The sequence below is a fragment of the Vanacampus margaritifer genome, chromosome 1 (assembly GCF_051991255.1).
Source record: "Vanacampus margaritifer isolate UIUO_Vmar chromosome 1, RoL_Vmar_1.0, whole genome shotgun sequence".
NCBI classification, from domain to species: Eukaryota; Metazoa; Chordata; class Actinopteri; order Syngnathiformes; family Syngnathidae; genus Vanacampus; species Vanacampus margaritifer.
Genome location: NC_135432.1, coordinates 59,707,856 through 59,726,239, shown reverse-complemented (window position 1 = coordinate 59,726,239; position 18,384 = coordinate 59,707,856). Strand labels below are relative to the sequence as shown.

Below are 18,384 nucleotides of genomic sequence, written 5' to 3'. Positions count from 1 at the left end.
GTACAGGGAAAACCCGCTTAATGGGAAAGTCAATTGTTTTCTTTTGGGGGCAGCCATTTTGTCACTTGCTGTCGACATCACAAGTACCTAAGGGCTCACGTCCCGACCAATCATGGCTCAAATAAAGAAAACAGGGGAGCCGTTTGGTTCATGTGGATATTATGAGTTTATACTGATATACTCATGAGTTTGTAGCCTCAGTTAATCAGCCAAAAAACAAACAAAAAAAACTATAATATACTAGTGATACAATGTAGTAATGTGTATAAACTGACTATATAAAGGCTAATACACTTTTAGAAATTAGAATTTTTAAGAATACATTTTGCCATCACGTAAACTTGAAATTGCGGGGATAGTTTTACTTTTCTATTCACTGACAAAATGCATTTACAGTACGAGTGCCCACCAACGCATGGGATGTTTAATATAAAATTAATAAAAGATGACGCAATAAACCCTAATTAACAATGTACCGCCTCCACCACGAGCGTTGGTTTTCATAACATTTGCATATTTGTGTGCAACTTTTTCAAACATGAACTTTCTCTTTTGGATGATGAGGAGATTCCACACTTTGAAGAGATGAGTACAACTAATGCATAAAATTCAAATAACTTCTACAGTAGGAATTTATAGTTGATATAAATGTAAGGGGGAAAAAAAGCTAGGTCAAGCCAAGTTTTATTAGCGCTCGCTTATCCAATTGTGCATTTTGTAGCAATTGAGATTTAACCTGGAAAATCCCATTTATCATGTTTTGACACTTCTGCTAAATCTCAGATCAAGTTATAATTTGTTGTGCTTATGAATGATTGTATCATTTTGTTCCCTTGGATCCAGAAGAAGCTGGATCTCCTTTTTAGCTATTAAGATCCAAATATAGATTTAGCAGGTGACAAATGTTACTATTTTTTTGTGGTCTATACCAACTGACTGGCTCACCAGTGTAATTAGCTACAGTATGCACACTGTAGTGAATTCTAAGCATGTCTACAGATAATACAAAATGATCAAATCTGAATTGCAGTTGAGGTAAAATCTTGCAAATGTTGATAGTTATAGTCCAGTCACGGGTGACAAAGGGGGTGGGCTGCAGTTCACATTTCAGTTATACTCTAGTCTCATTGCACAACACCGGGCTGCTTTAATAGCTTCATTACCGGCCTACGTGGTTTGAAAAGGGCACGGGGTTTTAAATTAATGAGTTTTTCTAACAGCCCGCCTATATCACATCATGTTTATGTCGCACATGACCCTTTAACTCATTCACTGCCATTGACGACTATAGATGTAAAAAAAATTCATTTGAACTATTTCTATTAGTTCAACATTTTTTCCCACTCTTTTCCCGAAAACCTAGATTTTTTTTTTATTGTATTAGAACAGATAGAACATTTGTGATTAATTGTGAGTTAACTACTGAAGTCATGCGATTAATTACGATAAAAATATTTAATCACCTGACGCTCTTAAATTTTAATAATCTTTAAGAAAAGATTTACAATTTTCTAAATTACAGTACAATTATTTATTTTAAAAGTTAAAAATTAGGTGTGTCAGGTGATTTTTTTTTTTGTTGTCGTAATTAATCTCATGACTTCACTTAACTCACGATTAATCACAAATCTTATCTGTTCTAAATGTAAAAAAAATAATTATATATATATATATATATATATATATATATATATATATATGTTCCATACTCTTCGCAAAAGTGTGAAAAAAAGTTAAACTAATAGAAATAGTTCAAATTAATTTTGGACGTCTATAGCAGTGAATGAGTTGAGATGGATTTCCTGTTTGTCACCTAATTAAAGAAAGCATGTTGTATGAAGCATTGACGTCTTGAGTAATGGCCTATACAATTATGAATTGAAATCAAAGCAGGCAGCTTGTTTTTTATGAATTTCTTGAACTTTCCTTATGGTAGGTATTGGAAAAAAATTGCCATTATAAAGCAGTGGTTGTGTTTATTGTTGTTATTATTATTACTTAATTCATTAATGCTTAACATTCCGTTATGCTAAATGAATGGCGTCGTCGTCCTCTCTGCTCACTACAACTTAAACCCCTTTCTTAAATTCCACCCCTCCCAAATTCCAATGATTTTTTTATTTTATTTTTGTATGATTGGCTGTCGGCCACGCCTATAACCAGCTGGCATAGGTTCCAGATCACCTGTGATCCCAGTCAGGACAAGCATTTAAGAAAATAGATGGACATGAATCCCCAAAAAGTTATGCTGCATGTTTTCCATTGGACAGCCTTATTGTGATTAAAAAAAAAAGAGCATTTTGCAACCCTTGGTTGTGATGATTCAAATTCTATTACACATACGCTGAACCCTATCGAATTGTTTCATCTATATAGCAGCACAGCAAGCTATTAAAGATTACATGGCCTGCGCCCTGCTTTTTAAAGCTCCGTGCCTTCATAGCAATTTGCACACAAATCCAAATATACCGTACGTGTGTATATATACGCTTGTGAGCTGCACAAGTGTCCTTCAGATAATAGTTACAGCGAGGAACAAAGACACGTTATCGCACGCTCGCAGCCATGTTCTGTTCTCAGAGATCCTCCACAGCTGCCATTAGAGCGTACATCCAAGAGATAGGAGGTGCCCTTCTTAACTGGGTGCTATGTTTCTCATGTGCCGACATCCTGAAGGCAGATAATGACTTCTTCTCACGGCGCCGCAACTCCAAGGTCCATTATGTCATGAGGCCAAAAGGACTTTATCTTGCTTTGTTGTTGAATTGATCACAAATGATGTCCGTGTTAGATGCTGGTGGTGCAGATGCCAAATTGTTTACAAAACGTCCATGAATGGATATTTGAGACATTTTTGGTCATTTTGAGTTTGTGATGAAGTCTTGATAATGAGTCCTCTCCATGGTGTGTTAGTGCAGCGCTAACAGCCAATAAGCAGCAATTAGCGCCTATTTGGAAGTTATCACAGGGTTAGCGTGTAGGTGAACAGTTAGCCCGCGAGCTAACCGGCTAGCTCGCGAATTAACGGCTACTAGGTTAGCCCGCGAGCTAACCGGCTAGCTCGCACATTAACGGCTACTAGGTTAGCCCGTGAGCTAATTGTTAGCTCGCGGGCTAACCTAATAGCCGTTTTTTAGTGGCTATTTGGGAGTTATCCCGGGGTTAGCGTTTGGGTGAATGGTTAGCCCACGAGCTAAAAGTTAGCCCGCGAATTAGTGTCTATTTGGGAGTTGGCAAACAAAACCTTTATCATGTTGCAAATCACAAAAGCTGTTTAATAAACATGTGCTGGAGTTTTTATTTTATAAAAAAAATTGACACCAACATTTTTTCTCTCTCTCCTGCAAATGTATATCGGTTATTGGCCTCCCTGACTACCGATTATCTGTATCGGCCCTGAAAAAAGCATATCTTTCTATCTCTATTGCTTACCATTGAGCCCTAAAAAGGCAAAACAATCTGCTGACAGCGTGACTTGTTTTTGATGTCCATTGATTTCTAGTACAACTCTATTAGATGCCGCACAGCAGTTGTTGACCTGACCAGGCTACTGCTCATAAATATTCATTTCAAGGACTTGACCGGTCGCATCTTTTACAAACTTGATTTAAAAAAACGATGTGCTTGTCCTTGAGTCTTTGTCACTTGGTCCCTTGTGGAGCGTGTTCCTTGTTTTGTGACTTTGTGACGTGTATTGCCTAATTTTAGATGCCGGGTGTGGAATGTTTGGGGCTCTGGCGGCATTGGTTGTGTAATGTTGATCCGCGCCTATGGCAGCATTTTCGTCACTCGACCTTTCTCAACTTGATACAGCTTAAGTGCGTGAAATGGGCAAAAGCACAAGGTCGGGCTTTTACTTTCACGGGAAATAAAAATGGAAGGAAATAGCTGCTGGGACTTCCGCGTTTCTGGGAGGACATTTTATTTTGACACATGAGGTTAAAAGTTCTCTGTCCTAGTTCATTATAAATGTATTTCCTGGGTTTGGCTCAAGGCCAGTGAGAACTATATATCCTTTAAAAGGAAGTCAACCTCCCCAAAAATTCTTGACAATATGTTCTATGCAGCCCCACTAGTCTAAATATGGTGTTTTGGTTAATATTGCGTTAGTGGAATATGAGTTAATAAGCAGCAAAATCCAGCATTTTTTATCAACATCAGAAGGCGGCCATTTTGCTACTTGCTGTAGAGTGGAAATGACATCACAGTTGCTCAAGTCTCAGGTAACAACCAATCACAGCTCAGCTTCAGAAAACAGGTGAGCTGTGATTGGTCGTACTGAGCAACTGTGACAAAATGGCTGTCCTCTGAGATGGATTAAAAACAGTTGGATTTTGCTATATAACTAATTATTAAATTATTATATAATTATTATATAACTTAAACTATTTCTAGTTTAAGTATTTTAACAAGCTCCATAAATTTTCCAAAAATCATTTTATTTGCGATTTGAACGATAAACAGCTGGCAATTTGGGAAAAATATTCTGGGGGGGGGGGCTAAAAAAAAAAATCAATTGTGTAAATTATGGGAAAAATATGTGGGTGCCAGACTGAATATGTATTGTGTAGTTTTAGGTTGTAATACCACCACTAGATGGTAGACATGACTTAACAGGTGGTAGTTGTGCAGTTTTGTGCTGTCCTTCAATGGTATGCATTCATAATTTATGAAAAATTTAATGTATTAAGAACACATATTTTGTCCATATCGAAAGTAGCTTTTCTGTCACATCTGGGAAGGAAGTGCGTGGCCCTTCATGACCCCTGAGTAGCACTGATTAAAAAATGGTGGGCCTTTAAATTGCCCGGTCCCTGAACTATATAACATGCGAACCTCCTCCTCACAGATTGAAGACATTGTGACAAGAATACAAGACGAGAAAGCGGGAGGTGTCTCCATCCGGACTGTCAAAAGCTTCCTGTCCAAGATCCCGAGTGTGGCATCAGGTGAGCGCAACACATTCTGTACATGTTCGGCATCAGTGACACCGCCCTCGGTAATGTGATGATAGATGTGGTCAAACATACCACTCTCAATGCGCAAAGCTTTTGGGGGCTCATTTAGATCGCCGCTGTCACAGCTGGAGACCGCTGATGTCATCGCCCATAAGACCTCCGTCACTGAGTAGAGCGCCCGTAGTGGGCCTGCTGACCTTGTCGCGCAGTAATGCCACCACTTGCCTCGCTGCTGTGTTTTTGTGTGTAGGCGCCGCCATCCTTCATGTGTGCCTTCCATGAATCATCTTTGTCTCCTGGCCGGTTGAGTCACGTCTCACCCCGACGGCATTCCAATCTCGCTCTGCAGCCGCTGCTGAGCATATGAAGCAATAATATGCTGTCCTGGAGCAGAGAAAAGCTAATCCATGTTTAGATATATGACCGGCAGCATTGCTCAGTGATGTTTTAATGTGAAAAATAATGGTAGGATATAACGGGAAAACGGTTTTTATTCATTTTTTGCCATTTTCTCCTGTCTTACAGCATACAAATACAAAGAATGTGATTTATTTTTATTTTTTTTAAATCACAAAGCTATCACTCAAATTCTAGCAAGTCTAGCTACATGTTGCTAGGCAGATTTCAGCCTTTCTCAGTGTGGTGAAAAAAAATGAGGTGCTCCTCAAAAGAATCACTGAAGTAAATGATCAAAGTGTGCATACCTTTCAACCCAGTTTAAATGTATTAAATCTAAGTATGATACATTTACACTTTCTTTTACAGCTCTTACTTTTTTAAAAGGGGTTCAAGAGTTCATAAAAAATACAACTACTACAATCTTCTTAGTCTTCATTAAAAGCATTTCAGGACATTAGCAGTTCTTCAGAAAGTGAACAAGATGAATTTATATATTTAATATTTTTTTTTTATTACAGCATTGCATTCTTTTTTGTTTCTATATTCTTTAATTTAATTTAAATTGTCCCCGGGCTGCAAGTTTGAGACAATTGACTAAAGTGAAATTTGATTTTTTTTTCTTCTTCTTCACAGCGCACCTGTCTGTGGTTTGTCACAAAAATTAACTCTTAAAACAATCATTGCTCTGTATTAAATATAAAATGTATATTGCAAAGAAAAATGGTGGCCCTATTATATATTTTTTTACTTTTTAATCATTTAGCTTTATTATCTAAAGCATTATATAAATATTTAATGTTGTGCGCATCTTATACTTCATCATATACCTTTTTTTTTATATATATATATATATATATATATATATATATATATATATATATATATATATATATATATATATATATATATATATATATATATATATATATATATATATATATATATTTTTTTTTTAATCTTCCCTCACTAGCAAATAAATTTTCTGAATATTATTGGGAGTTTTCTGCTCACCCAAGGCCCTCTTCTCACCTTTTTGTATTTAAAATGTAAAAATTAGGGGTGTATATATATATATATATATATATATATATATATATATTTTTTTTTTTCATTCGCTATTGCTCCTCATCTGAAGTCCTCTGAAACGTCCGTTTTAGACTGTTGTGACCTGGAACCAAAGCCAATTTCTCTTTCGATTGCAACTTTTGTGCAAACGGTTTCAGACGTGGTGCCGTGACCCGTTTAACGCAATGTTCTCCCCGTGAACAGGTGCGGACATTGTTCAGTGGCTGATGAAAAACCTCTCTATAGAGGATCCAGGTATGTGCACGGCGAAGTCATTACATGCAAGCACAATGGCGCTTGCTTTTAAAAGCCTCGCTTGTCTCCGCAGCTGAGGCCATCCACTTGGGAAGTCTGATTGCGGCTCACGGCTACATCTTCCCCATCTCGGACCACGTGCTGGCGCTCAAAGATGACGGAACCCTTTACCGCTTTCAGGTGAGCGGATTTATTGTGCGACGCTGTGACGGGAATCCTCGCTAAGCTTACTATTCAATTTGGAACTCGGGAACTGTTGTTTTTTCTTAGTGGCTTCCAATGTAGGAAGTGCTGACCTTTTTTCGTCACATGGACAAGAAATATCCCAAGCTGCTCCTTGCTATGACGTCAAATTGCCAACTTGGCTGACTGTACTTTTTCAAACATCAGCGAAAATGTGCTTTCAACTATGGAAGCAGTTTTTTTTTTTTTTTTAACTTTTTATTGCCCAGTCATAGCTACACATAGATTTAATGATCTGCATCTGTTTCTGGCTATTACAACAGAGATACTAGATTAAATGCAGATTAAAATCATCTTAATCTGTCTGTTCATTATCAACACAAGCGAAGTCATCATCCATTTTCTTCTTTGACGAACTGCTGCTGAAAGATGTTAAAATATCACCAAGTTCTAATTCTGCTCTGCTATTAAGAATGCATGCTAGATAGGAGCAATGAATTATTAATCGGCTTGGGAATGAACTAAGTGTGTGTAACATCGGTTGCGAGAGATAATTAAATATGGATAGCGGAGAATATAGCTACCACTTCACAGATACGACAGGGAGCGTCAAAAAACGGAGTTGCGTTTGCAGGCAAATGTAGAAGTGGGGGAGGAAATTACATGGCAATAAGATTGCAGAAAGCGATTGTTTGCCTCAACTCCAAAGAATGCTATGCTGATGATATAAGATCAAAGATGTATCCATCTCTTTCCAGTCGCCGTACTTCTGGCCTTCAAACTGCTGGGAGCCCGAGAACACAGACTATGGTGAGTCGCGTGTGCGCTGTGCACCTAAAAGCCACTTTTTTTTTTCCCCCGATGGATTGAATTAGCATAAAAAATTCATTGAAGAATTGCAGATAATGCGTTCTGTCCCGATGGGCGAAATTGGACCCATGATGGTCTGGTTCTGACCCGTACGTTTGACTCACCTGTGCACCTTGAGATAGAAGTCCAGTTTGTTCCCAGATAATACTCGTAACTCAAAACACTCAATCTTTTCCCATTGAAATGAATAGAAAAGGCGAAAAAGTAATTATTGTATTGGCGGTAAAATAACACTCCCTGATATTATGCTTGAGTGATCTATGCAGAGGATGAAGAAAATGGCTGAGTATTGTTTTGTTGCTGCACCAATCTGCACTGCAACATGAAAGGCTATTTAATGTTAGCATCACGATAGTGGACTGAAAGGCATATCATGTGATTGTTTTAAATACACCAGGTGTAATGTGTTTTTTAAGGTCCCAAAATAATTCCTGTACTTAGCCTCTCTAGCCACGCCCACACAAGATGTACATGCTGTATGTGTGACTCCATTGTCTTAATGTGTTGTTTCAACTATTAATTCATTCACTGCCATTGACGGCTATAGATGTCAAAAATTCATTTGAACTATTTCTATTAGTTTCACATTTTTTTCCACTTTTTGTTGACAAGAGTATGAAAACCTAGGAAAAAATGCATTGTACATATAGAACAGATATAAAAATTGTGATTAATCTTGAGTTTAAATAATTAATCAAACAAAAGAAAATATTGTTTAAAAATGAGGGGCGTCAGACGATAATTTTTTTTAATTATAATTAATCGCATGACTTCAATAGTTAACTTACAATTAATCACAAATGTTATATCTGTTCTAAACGTACAATAAAAAAATGTCTAGGTTTTCATACTCTTAACAAAAGTGGGAAAAAAATGTGAAACTAATAGAAATAGTTCAAATGAATTTTTTACGTCTATAGCCGAAGGTCAGAGCAAGAAAGGTCACATTTAATTATGTCATTTATTAATCTAACACGTTAAAAAGAAGTGACAGCAACAAAGAAAATGAATTGCATGTTAAATTAGGCATTTGCTTCCCTCAGAAATTGTGTGAAAGCTGAAGGATGGTCAGAGCTGAGATGCCAAAGGAATTACATGCCATCGTCTGTGCTTATCACATCACGTACTTCCTCATATTGAGTAAATAGGACCCTAGAGACGAAGAATGGGACAACATCAGCACAATGTGATTGTCTTGCCTTTGATTCATTAAAAAAGAAGAGAGAAAAAATACTGTTATTGAGCAACTTTGAATTGTAATACCAGTACTTGCCACAAGGTGGCAGGCATAAATCACAGCACAGATATTGGGAATTTTTAAGTAAACTAGTAGAATTCTCTCACTTGAAGAAATACAGACATGTTGTCCTGACAGTGTATTTTATAAAAAATAAAATCTTGCCATGATGACTTTAAATATCGCCTTCTTTTTTTTTCCTCGCAAGGTGACTGGAAATAATACACCGTCATACTCACGGGCAACTGTAAAATCTGACATTTTTCTGTCTGCGTGGCATCCTTTTGTAGAACATGATCTAGTTTTCTGAAAACAAACTAATTAGCGCCTCTGCCCTTTTTCTCCGATGTGGCCCTGCAGCCATCTACCTGTGCAAACGCACCATGCAGAACAAAGCCAGGCTGGAGCTCGCCGACTATGAGGCTGTAAGTATTTGCTCGCTGACGTTTTACTCTCTTCCCAGAAAATGCCATTATTGAATTACCAGCTTTTATGTCATCTAGCAAATACTTTTCGTAGATTTTTTTTAGGAGCACCAAGTGCGGTTATTTACTGGCAAATGAATTACTGGCCATCTCACTGAGCTCTCATTCTGATAAAAGAGCACTCCAGCGTGCGGTAATATTTCCAATGATTCTGCGAGTATTGTCCAGCTTACTTCCCCTCTGTCATATCCAGGTCACTTTATGGCTGCGGGCCTCATTAGGCTCACCCGTTTAACACCCGCTTGATGTTTTTTTTTTTTTTCCTCTTTGTAATGGGGTCATAACCGCTTTGATGACAGATGCTTGCTGAGTACTTTTATGAAGTAGACTCGAATACAATAGGTGTGTGCACAGATTGCAACCAGATCATGTGACTGTTGTCCTTCAAGAGTCAAGTCATCTTTTAGGTTACATGGAATTAAATGCATTTGCTGAATACACATCTCAGTATACGCACACCGTTGAGGCAATGTGAACAGATGTTCCCTCACGCTGTGTGATTGGATCCTGCAGGAGAACCTTGCCCGCCTGCAAAGGGCTTTCGCCAGGAAGTGGGAGTTCATCTTCATGCAGGCTGAAGCTCAAGTCAAGTGAGTCATCAGTGTGGAACTATTGTATAAATGCAAAGTAATCCAGTGGCTGCGTGCATGTTTGGGTTCCTCGCTTCAATTACGTTCCTGGACTACAACACAAATATTCATCATCCACGCCACAGCACTTATGTTTGCAACACTGCCCTCTGTTGGATAGCATCTGTAAGCGCATTTTGCCGTCTTTATGGTGAAAGTGCATTTTCAACAAAAAAATACTCACTTAAAAACATTGGTTGATTTTCTTCATTTTTTATTTTATTATTTTTATTTATTTTTTTAAGCTATTTGAATTATGTCTGGGGGGGGTTTTGTTTTGCAAAGGACTGGGACCAAAGCGCTTTACAATGAGATTGAGTCATTTTGAGTTAAACCCCGATATCAGAACCACTTTTTGTCAAAATTGCATTATTTAGTAACATTTTGCCAGACTATTGTTTTGACCAGTTTTTAAATGCACCCGTACTTATAATGTACATTAATTTAATTAACGCAAACATACATCATAATTAAAATGTTTTGAATTAACATTCTATATATTTAACGGGAAATTGTCAGTTCACCAAATTTTAATCATGTGCTAGTACTTTTTTCAGTGTACTTTTCCAGTGAAGGGTTTTTTTAATTTTAAAGTTAAATACTTTGCATATGTATGCCACTTAATATGACTGAGAATTGCCAAGAGCTAACAGCATTGATACTTGTTTTTACCAGCTAACATAGATGGAGTTTTATTTTATTTTATGGATTTTTTTTTTTTTTCTAAATTAATGGTCTCATGTGCTTATGTACCAAATTATGGTTGTTAGGGAGAATTTGCCAGGCACACTACTTTTTACCACAAAGCCCAATGGACTTAGTGATTACGAACAGTGAGCAATGAACTAGTTAGCGCTGCTTCATGTGTACAAGCTAACGCAATGAGCAACGGTTAAGTATTTTTATTTTTTTTAATCTAATGAGGAACTGCCACTTTTTAGCCCTAAAAAGGACAACCCCTCGCTCTCTCTTTTAATCAGAATCGACAGAAAGAAGGACAAGGCAGACAGGAAGGTCCTGGATAGCCAAGAGAGGGCCTTCTGGGATGTCCATCGACCAGTGGTGAGTCACTCCCAAAAGTTATACTGCTGAAATGAGAACAGAAATTAAACATGGATTGATTTATTCCCAACAGTGTTATTTTTGTAGCATTTTTTGTCATTTTCAACACTTTGATCATTTGTAAAAAAAAATACTAGTCCCAAATGGGGACTGACATTATATAGATCAGTGAAAAAATGAATTTAACTGACCAAATTGGACTTGATTAACTAGTCCAAATTCGCCTCACTTTTTTTTTTTTTTTTTTTTTTTAACAATTATTGAACATAGATGTATATTATAAATATCAGGCAATCGGGGGTAAAAACATCAAATAAAAGCACATATAGTATTACACATAGTTATTTTGAATATTTCTGCATGGATATTAATTGACATTTCTTGTTCGTTGCCAATTTCAGAGACTTAAAGTAATTTGCAATTTCAATCAAAAATAATATGGAATAAAGGTTTTCAGTTTAGAAATTTACATTTATGGATGTAAAATTATTCCAACGAAACATCCAAAGTTGACAATTTTTTGGTTCTTAGATTCCAAACCAAATTCGCCTCACAGGGCGAGCTAACTTGCGCGCAATGAGATCAGCATTTTTTCATCCTCTGATTGGTTGGCCAGAGTGGAACTTGTGATAGCCAAATTTGCTTTGCAAAATGCATCTATAGCGATTTGCACACAATAATTGGCATCTGTGGTTGTACTGAATTCCAAAATTCTAACATGTACACGGATCCGAAGCTGCTTCACACTTAGCACGCCAAACGGCACATGTCGGTGATCTAACTCTGAATCGCTTTCACCCGTCTTCCACAGCCAGGCTGCGTCAACACCACCGAGATGGACATTCGCAAGTGTCGGCGAGAAAAGAACCCACACAGGGTGAAAAAGGTGAGACGAGCTCAAACTAGTTGGAGGATTTTTTTTTGTTTTGTTTTTGCCGTTAATAAGCTCACGTTCATATCCACGACCTCCCCAGTCGGTTTACGGGGTGCCGGATGATGGGCAGAGCCAGCCGAGTCCAGTCCACATCAGCTCTCCGCCAGCCAGAAAGCTCACCCAAGAGGACGTTGAGAAAGAGGTACGGTAAATGATGGTGCCCCCTGCAGGTCCATTATATAACGATTGATAGCTTCTCATTACTGGATCTCTCCGTCAGATCTCGTTCCTCAACATCCAGCTGGGCCGACACTGCATGAAGGTTTCCAAAGTGGCCGACAGTCTCATGGGCTACACTGAACAATTCATGGAGTACGACCCACTCGTGTCAGCCGTCGAGCCCTCCAACCCTTGGATCAGTGACGATACCACCTTTTGGGACCTGGAGGCAAGGTATGGTGGAACGGGAGTTCTGAGGGTTTTCAGCAGGTTTTTCGGCTAACCGCTAAGCATGTTTTTAGCATCTTGTCTTCCAATTGGCTAATTCATTTTCTTATCACTACTATGTAGCCCTTTTCACACTGCACTTGCTCAGTATGAAAGGTTTTATATGATAGTAAAAATAAAATTTTTGCTGTTGATTTTGAGAAGCAGACAGCAAGCAGAAAAGTTATTTTGTCCAGAATTAATATGATTATTTTTCATAAACGATACCTTTTTAAAAACTCATTTGTCAACTGAAGATGACATCACGCGTGCTGAGGAAATAATCTGCCCAAACCCAGAAAACAAGCGAGTCGTAATTGGTTGTTACCTACACTCTAAAAATTAAAGTAAAACTTTAATTTTGAGGTCATTATCACCCGAATGTTGCTCAGGTCTCAGATAACAACCAATCACAGTTCAGCTTCAGAAAACAGGTGGTCTGTAATTGGTCGTTGGTTTAGCCCTGAGCAACTGTGATGTCATCTTCAGTCGACAGCGAGTGGCAAAATGGCCGCCCCCTGAGATGGATGAAAATGGCTGGATTTTGCTTCATAACTCATATTCCACAAATGTAATATTAATCACAATGGCATGTTTAGACTAGTGATGTCACGTATAACATTATTGTCAAGAAATGTTTTTAAGGTTCACTTCCACTTTAAAGCAGACAGACCGGCATGCTAAGCTAAATGTAGTTAATAGTCCGTGAGCCCTGTGCTTTTCTTTTTTTTTTTCGGTTCAATCTCAGTGACATTTTAATTATGTCCAGTTTAGTTTTTATTTTAGTTGCAATCATTGTTTTGTTTTTTTTGTCCTGTTTGGAACAGTCATGAGCCCACCCAGCAGCGAGTGAAGAAGTGGGGCTTCTCCTTAGAAGAGATGCTAAAAGACCCAGCAGGAAGAGACCAGTTTCTGAAGTTCCTCGAGTCAGAGTTCAGCTCGGAGAACTTGCGGTGAGATGGTGGTCTTTGAAACTAGACTTTTTTTCTTTTTCTTTTTTTTACTAGTCTGTATTAATGGAAAGAAAGCAATTTTGCTGGATCTGGCTTTTTTCTTTCTTTCAGGTTTTGGTTGGCAGTGCAGGATCTGAAGCGTCAGCCGCTGCAGGACGTCCCCTCTCGGGCGCAGGAGATCTGGCAAGAGTTTCTGGCCGAGGGAGCGCCGAGCTCCATTAACCTGGACTCTCACAGCTACGAGCGCACCAGCCAAAATTTGAAAGACCCCGGGCGCTACAGCTTTGAGGATGCTCAGGTGACGACCGCCGCGCGTTCCTCACGCAAACTGTTGCCATAACAACCTTGAGGCCTTGTGGACTTGACGGTCTTCTTCAGGCATGACTAATCAATTTCCACCACAAGGATGGCATAACAGACAATTTATTTATTTATTATTATTATTATTTTTAATATTTAGTTTTATAGTATAGCTTGTTTATGAAATGTGCTATAGAAATAAAGTAGCTTGGATTGTACAGTTGTCTTCATAAGACAGTCAAATCCACAAATTTCTCCATTGGTCCATCCTGCATGGATAAGGTCCTTTTCAAGTGTCACACCCTTCTTCTCCACCTCCTTCTTTTACTTCTTCTTCCTCCCCTTCCTCCACTTTTTCCTCCTTTGTCTTCTCTCCTCCTTCGTCTTCTTTTTCATCTTCCTCTCTCGTCTTCCTCTCTCTTCTCCCTTCTTCTTCTCCTCCTCCGTCTTCTTTTTCATCTTCCTCTCTCTTCTCCCTCCTTCGTCTTCCTCTCTCTTTTCCCTCCGTCTTCTTTTTCATCTTCCTCTCTCTTCTCCCTTCTGCTTCTCCTCCTCCTCTGTCTTCTTTTTCATCTTCCTCTCTCTTCTCCCTTCTTCTTCTCCTCCTCCTCCGTCTTCTTTTTCATCTTCCTCTCTCTTCTCCCTCCTTCTTCTTCCTCCTCCTCCGTCTTCTTTTTCATCTTCCTCTCTCTTCTCCCTTCTGCTTCTCCTCCTCCTCCTGTCTTCTTTTTCATCTTCTTCTCTTCTCCCTCCTCCTTCGTCTTCCTCTCTCTTCTCCCTTCTTCTCCTCCTCCGTCTTCTTTTTCATCTTCCTCTCTTCTCTCCCTTCTTCTCCTCCGATGTGAATGAAGAGGTGCTGTGTTTTAGTGATGTTCTGCTGTGAAAGCATTTTATTTTTTTGTCTATTTATTGAATTGTTCTTTGCCGACCTGTGTGTTTAGGAAAATAATGTAAATAAGAGCGGCAAATAAATGTATTTTTTCAAAATCTTCTTTTTCATCTTCCTTCGTCTTCCTCCTCCTTCGTCTTCTTCTCTCTTCTTCTCCTCCTCCTCCGTCTTCTTTTTCATCTTCCTCTCTTCTCCCTTCTTTTTCATCTTCGTTCTTCTTCTTTTCCTCCTCCTCCGTCTACTTTTTCATCTTCCTCTCTCTTCTCCCTCCTTCTTCTCTTCCTCCCCCTCCTCCTCCTTCGTCTTCCTCTCTCTTCTCCCTCCTTCTTCAAACCCTCCCCTTTCTTCTTCTTCTTCTCCTCCTCCTCCTCCTTCTTCGTCTTCTTCTTCCTCCTCCCTCCTCTCCCTTCTTCCTCCTCCTCCCTCATTTCAGGAGCACATCTTCACACTGATGAAAAGTGACAGCTATGCACGCTTTTTGCGATCCAACATCTACCAAGACCTCCTGTTTGCCAGAAAGAAGGTGAGCTTGTGACCTTCACTGACCTTTGATGTCTTGCATTCCTCATTCACGTCGGCTTTGATTGCTTCTTTCGCTATGCGAGCGCAGTCGCCACCAGTGAGGCAAACTATGACATGATTAACACATCATTAAAACTTTAATAGCCATTAAAAGTACTCTCACTCCAGTGTACATAAAATGTGACTGGATGGAAACTTTCTACACGTTTGAATCACCAAATGTTCTTTTATATTCAAACAACGGAAATGACTTTTGTTTGAAAATGTCAATATTAAGTCCATCTGGGGCAGGGAGACATATTTTATCAAATGTTCTGGCTCCAATAAAAAGGTAAAGAAGTGGAAAATCTGGTGCCATTTATGAAAGTAAAGCTTTTTACTGTTACAATTTTTTGCCAATAAAGCTTTGAGCTTACAAGTATTTTCTAAATTGTAGGATTGTATAACATAATTAAGCAGTTTCTAATATTGCTCAAGTAATCTATTAGATCTAGTTAAGGAAAAAATATCCAAAAATAACCTTACAATAGCCTTTTTATTTGACCATTTATGACTGAAACATCTTCTAATTAGTAGATTAACATTTTAGCTGTTTTTAATGGCTGCTCCTGCAAGCCTTTGTCCAAAAGTTTTCAGACGGAATTCAGGTTCAAATTTCCCGCCGTCTGTCTGCGGATGTGACATCATGTGCAGAAGGGAAAATGCAGTTTCGTTTTTCAGCCACAGGTGGCAGTAGCGATGAAATTTTCTGCGTCGCTTTAACAAATGTGTATTGGACCAGTAAAAAAAAAATCTAATCTGGTTTATGCCACAGCTACCCTAAATGAACAGCATCTGGTTGATACAGTACACTAATATTTAGAAGCATTTCAAACAAAATGGTACTTTTAATGCTAACCTATCACTGTTTAAAATGTTCAATTTTGCAGATTGTGAGAAACTGAAAGTAGTAAATCATGTCTTGATGTCAAAAGAGTTATTTACTTGCTTTTTAAAAAAACTGAATATTGTGCTTGATTTTCTTAGCTCATTTAATAAAAAGCATAACTAAGTTTAAAATGTTATTTCTGTGCTCACTGAAAATTGAGTCTGTATCAAGTCGCGTTTCATAATTCAGGATGCCTATGACCAAATTTGTTTTTTGTTTTTTTTCTTTCAGGAGAGCTTAGTATTGTTCATTCGATTTGACATCATCATTGCTCTCCTTTTTTTTTTTTTTTTTTTTTAAACAAATAAATTTAAAAAATATATTTTTTTCTTTTTTAAATATATATATATATATATATATATATATATATATATATATATATATATATATTTTTTTTTTTTTGTATGACCAAATTTGGTAATCACTCTTTTATAGTAAGTATAATTTAGTTTCTTCTTCTTTCTGAAAAAAGATATAGGCAGATGTGTATTGTAATGCGTTTTGTTGCTTATAACTCCATTTTCTCTCTGTTGTAGAACACTGTTGTAGTGTAATGTGGATCTTTCTAGCAACTTGTGCTCACGCCGGCCTTTTTGTCCCTTGCTGTCGCAACACCGCTCCTGCCACTGCCTGCCACCCTCAACCCTCCCCGTTTGTGTCCTTGACCCTTCATTTTTGCACTTCCTGACCCCCCCCCCCCCCCCCCCCCCCTTTAATAACATCACCGCCCGTCTCATCGACCCCTGTCCTTGACCCAAACCCCAAATGCCCCTCCCATAGCAACAACCTGCAGACCCTGAACAAGGCCGCCGAACCTCCTTGGAGAAGTTCACGCGCAGTGTGGTAAGTGGTCCGACGGCAGGCCGTTCACTCGCTTGGCACAAAATGGCTGCCTCGGCTATCACCATTTTTTTTTTTTTACGCTGTCACCTGCATTTAAACTTTGCAACAGTTAAGGCATCTTAAAATACTCACGAACGTATTCAACGTAACTTTTATCTGGAATGGCTTTTCCAGGGCAAGTCATTGACGGGCAAACGTCTATCAGGCCTGATGCAGTCATCCTGACACACTCTGTTTGCGGGGGGCGCGGTGAGCCCCCCCAATGAGGGGCGACCACACGGGACAGAGCTGGTCGTCGGCACCCGAACGCCGACGCTGTACTGAGCCTGCTGAGATGGACTTCCGAGACCAGACGCGGTGACGGGACGTGAGCGCAGACGGGAAGGGACGTTAAAACATGGCATGGCAACGGAGCCTCCTTACACAATGGGTTGTTTGTTGGATAAGCGGATACATTTATATTTTATATCGATGTATACTGTGTATGGCTGTATTAATAAAAGCACATTATTTGGAAAATGAATGAAGGCTGTTTGATTTGCTCAGCATGGGTCCATTCATTTGCAGCAGTAAAGATTGGTTTGTTAGTGAAATTTGCCAGACTACAACTGCAATCAAATAAAATAAAATCCCTGACCACAAGGGTTAATTAAAAACGCTTTTCTTTACAAAGTTTTTTTTTTCCCCATAGAAATGTTAGATAGGTTTGCTTTTGTTGCCTATAAATCGTTGTATGTGAATAGCATGAATGCTAGTAAGTAGGGAGACCGGGGCTAGTGGTTTCACGGGTATGTTGTCACGTTGCAATTTTCTTCTCCACCAGAGGGCGCAACGAAAAAGTAGAATACTGTACTAGTTTTCTTCATCTAAATGGTCAGGGGTTGTGTACTGTTTGAGAAGAGAATATCACATTGTGAGCTGAGATGAGTGGCAGTTATGTTTTGCACAACCAAAGTCAAAATTTTCAACCTCATATTTTTAAACCCTAACCTGAGTTTAAAACCCCAATTTGAAACCCTTACTCAACCCTGGAAAAACTACTTTGAACCCCTAAATCAAATCTGAGACCCTCATTGGAAACTTTAAAACTAGTTTAAAACCATACTTTGAAACCCTAACCCAAGTTTCAAGCCCTAATTCGAAAGACTAACCCAAGTTTGAAGCCTTACCTTGAAATCTGAACACTAAACTCATTCACTGCCATAAATTAATTTTAAAAATGATCAAAAATGAGTGGCAAGAGGCGATTAAATTTTTTTTATTGTAATTAATCGCAGGCCTCATGATTAATCACAAGTTTTATATCTGTTCTAAATGCACAATAAAACAATTCTAGGTTTTCATACTCTAAAAAAAAAAAAGTTAAATAGAAATAGTTCAAATGAAATGTTGACGTTTATAGCTGTGAATGGCAGTGACGCCGAAGACCCGCAAAAAAGAAATCCA

At 38.5% G+C, this 18,384-nt stretch overlaps 1 protein-coding gene across 5 annotated transcripts in view; it reads left to right on the top strand.

The window, feature by feature from the left end:
* Nucleotides 1–17,461, top strand: part of LOC144044172 (regulator of G-protein signaling 6-like) — a 40,929-nt gene extending 23,468 nt beyond the window's left edge. For 3 of the 5 annotated variants that reach the window (XM_077558422.1, XM_077558413.1, XM_077558431.1), the window contains exons 3-17: nucleotides 4,850–4,949; nucleotides 6,627–6,677; nucleotides 6,751–6,857; nucleotides 7,619–7,670; nucleotides 9,328–9,392; nucleotides 9,966–10,042; nucleotides 11,062–11,143; nucleotides 11,955–12,029; nucleotides 12,118–12,219; nucleotides 12,298–12,470; nucleotides 13,331–13,456; nucleotides 13,568–13,754; nucleotides 15,079–15,168; nucleotides 16,876–16,938; nucleotides 17,113–17,461. In XM_077558422.1, the coding sequence (XP_077414548.1) occupies nucleotides 4,850–4,949; nucleotides 6,627–6,677; nucleotides 6,751–6,857; nucleotides 7,619–7,670; nucleotides 9,328–9,392; nucleotides 9,966–10,042; nucleotides 11,062–11,143; nucleotides 11,955–12,029; nucleotides 12,118–12,219; nucleotides 12,298–12,470; nucleotides 13,331–13,456; nucleotides 13,568–13,754; nucleotides 15,079–15,168; nucleotides 16,876–16,938; nucleotides 17,113–17,163 (1,401 nt within the window). In that variant the 3' untranslated portion in view covers nucleotides 17,164–17,461. Of the gene's footprint in view, nucleotides 1–4,849; nucleotides 4,950–6,626; nucleotides 6,678–6,750; nucleotides 6,858–7,618; nucleotides 7,671–9,327; nucleotides 9,393–9,965; nucleotides 10,043–11,061; nucleotides 11,144–11,954; nucleotides 12,030–12,117; nucleotides 12,220–12,297; nucleotides 12,471–13,330; nucleotides 13,457–13,567; nucleotides 13,755–15,078; nucleotides 15,169–16,631; nucleotides 16,939–17,112 lie in introns of all 5 variants that reach the window. The other 2 variants (XR_013291203.1, XR_013291201.1) reach the window with 2 other exon arrangements.
* Nucleotides 17,462–18,384: the final 923 nt, after the last annotated feature.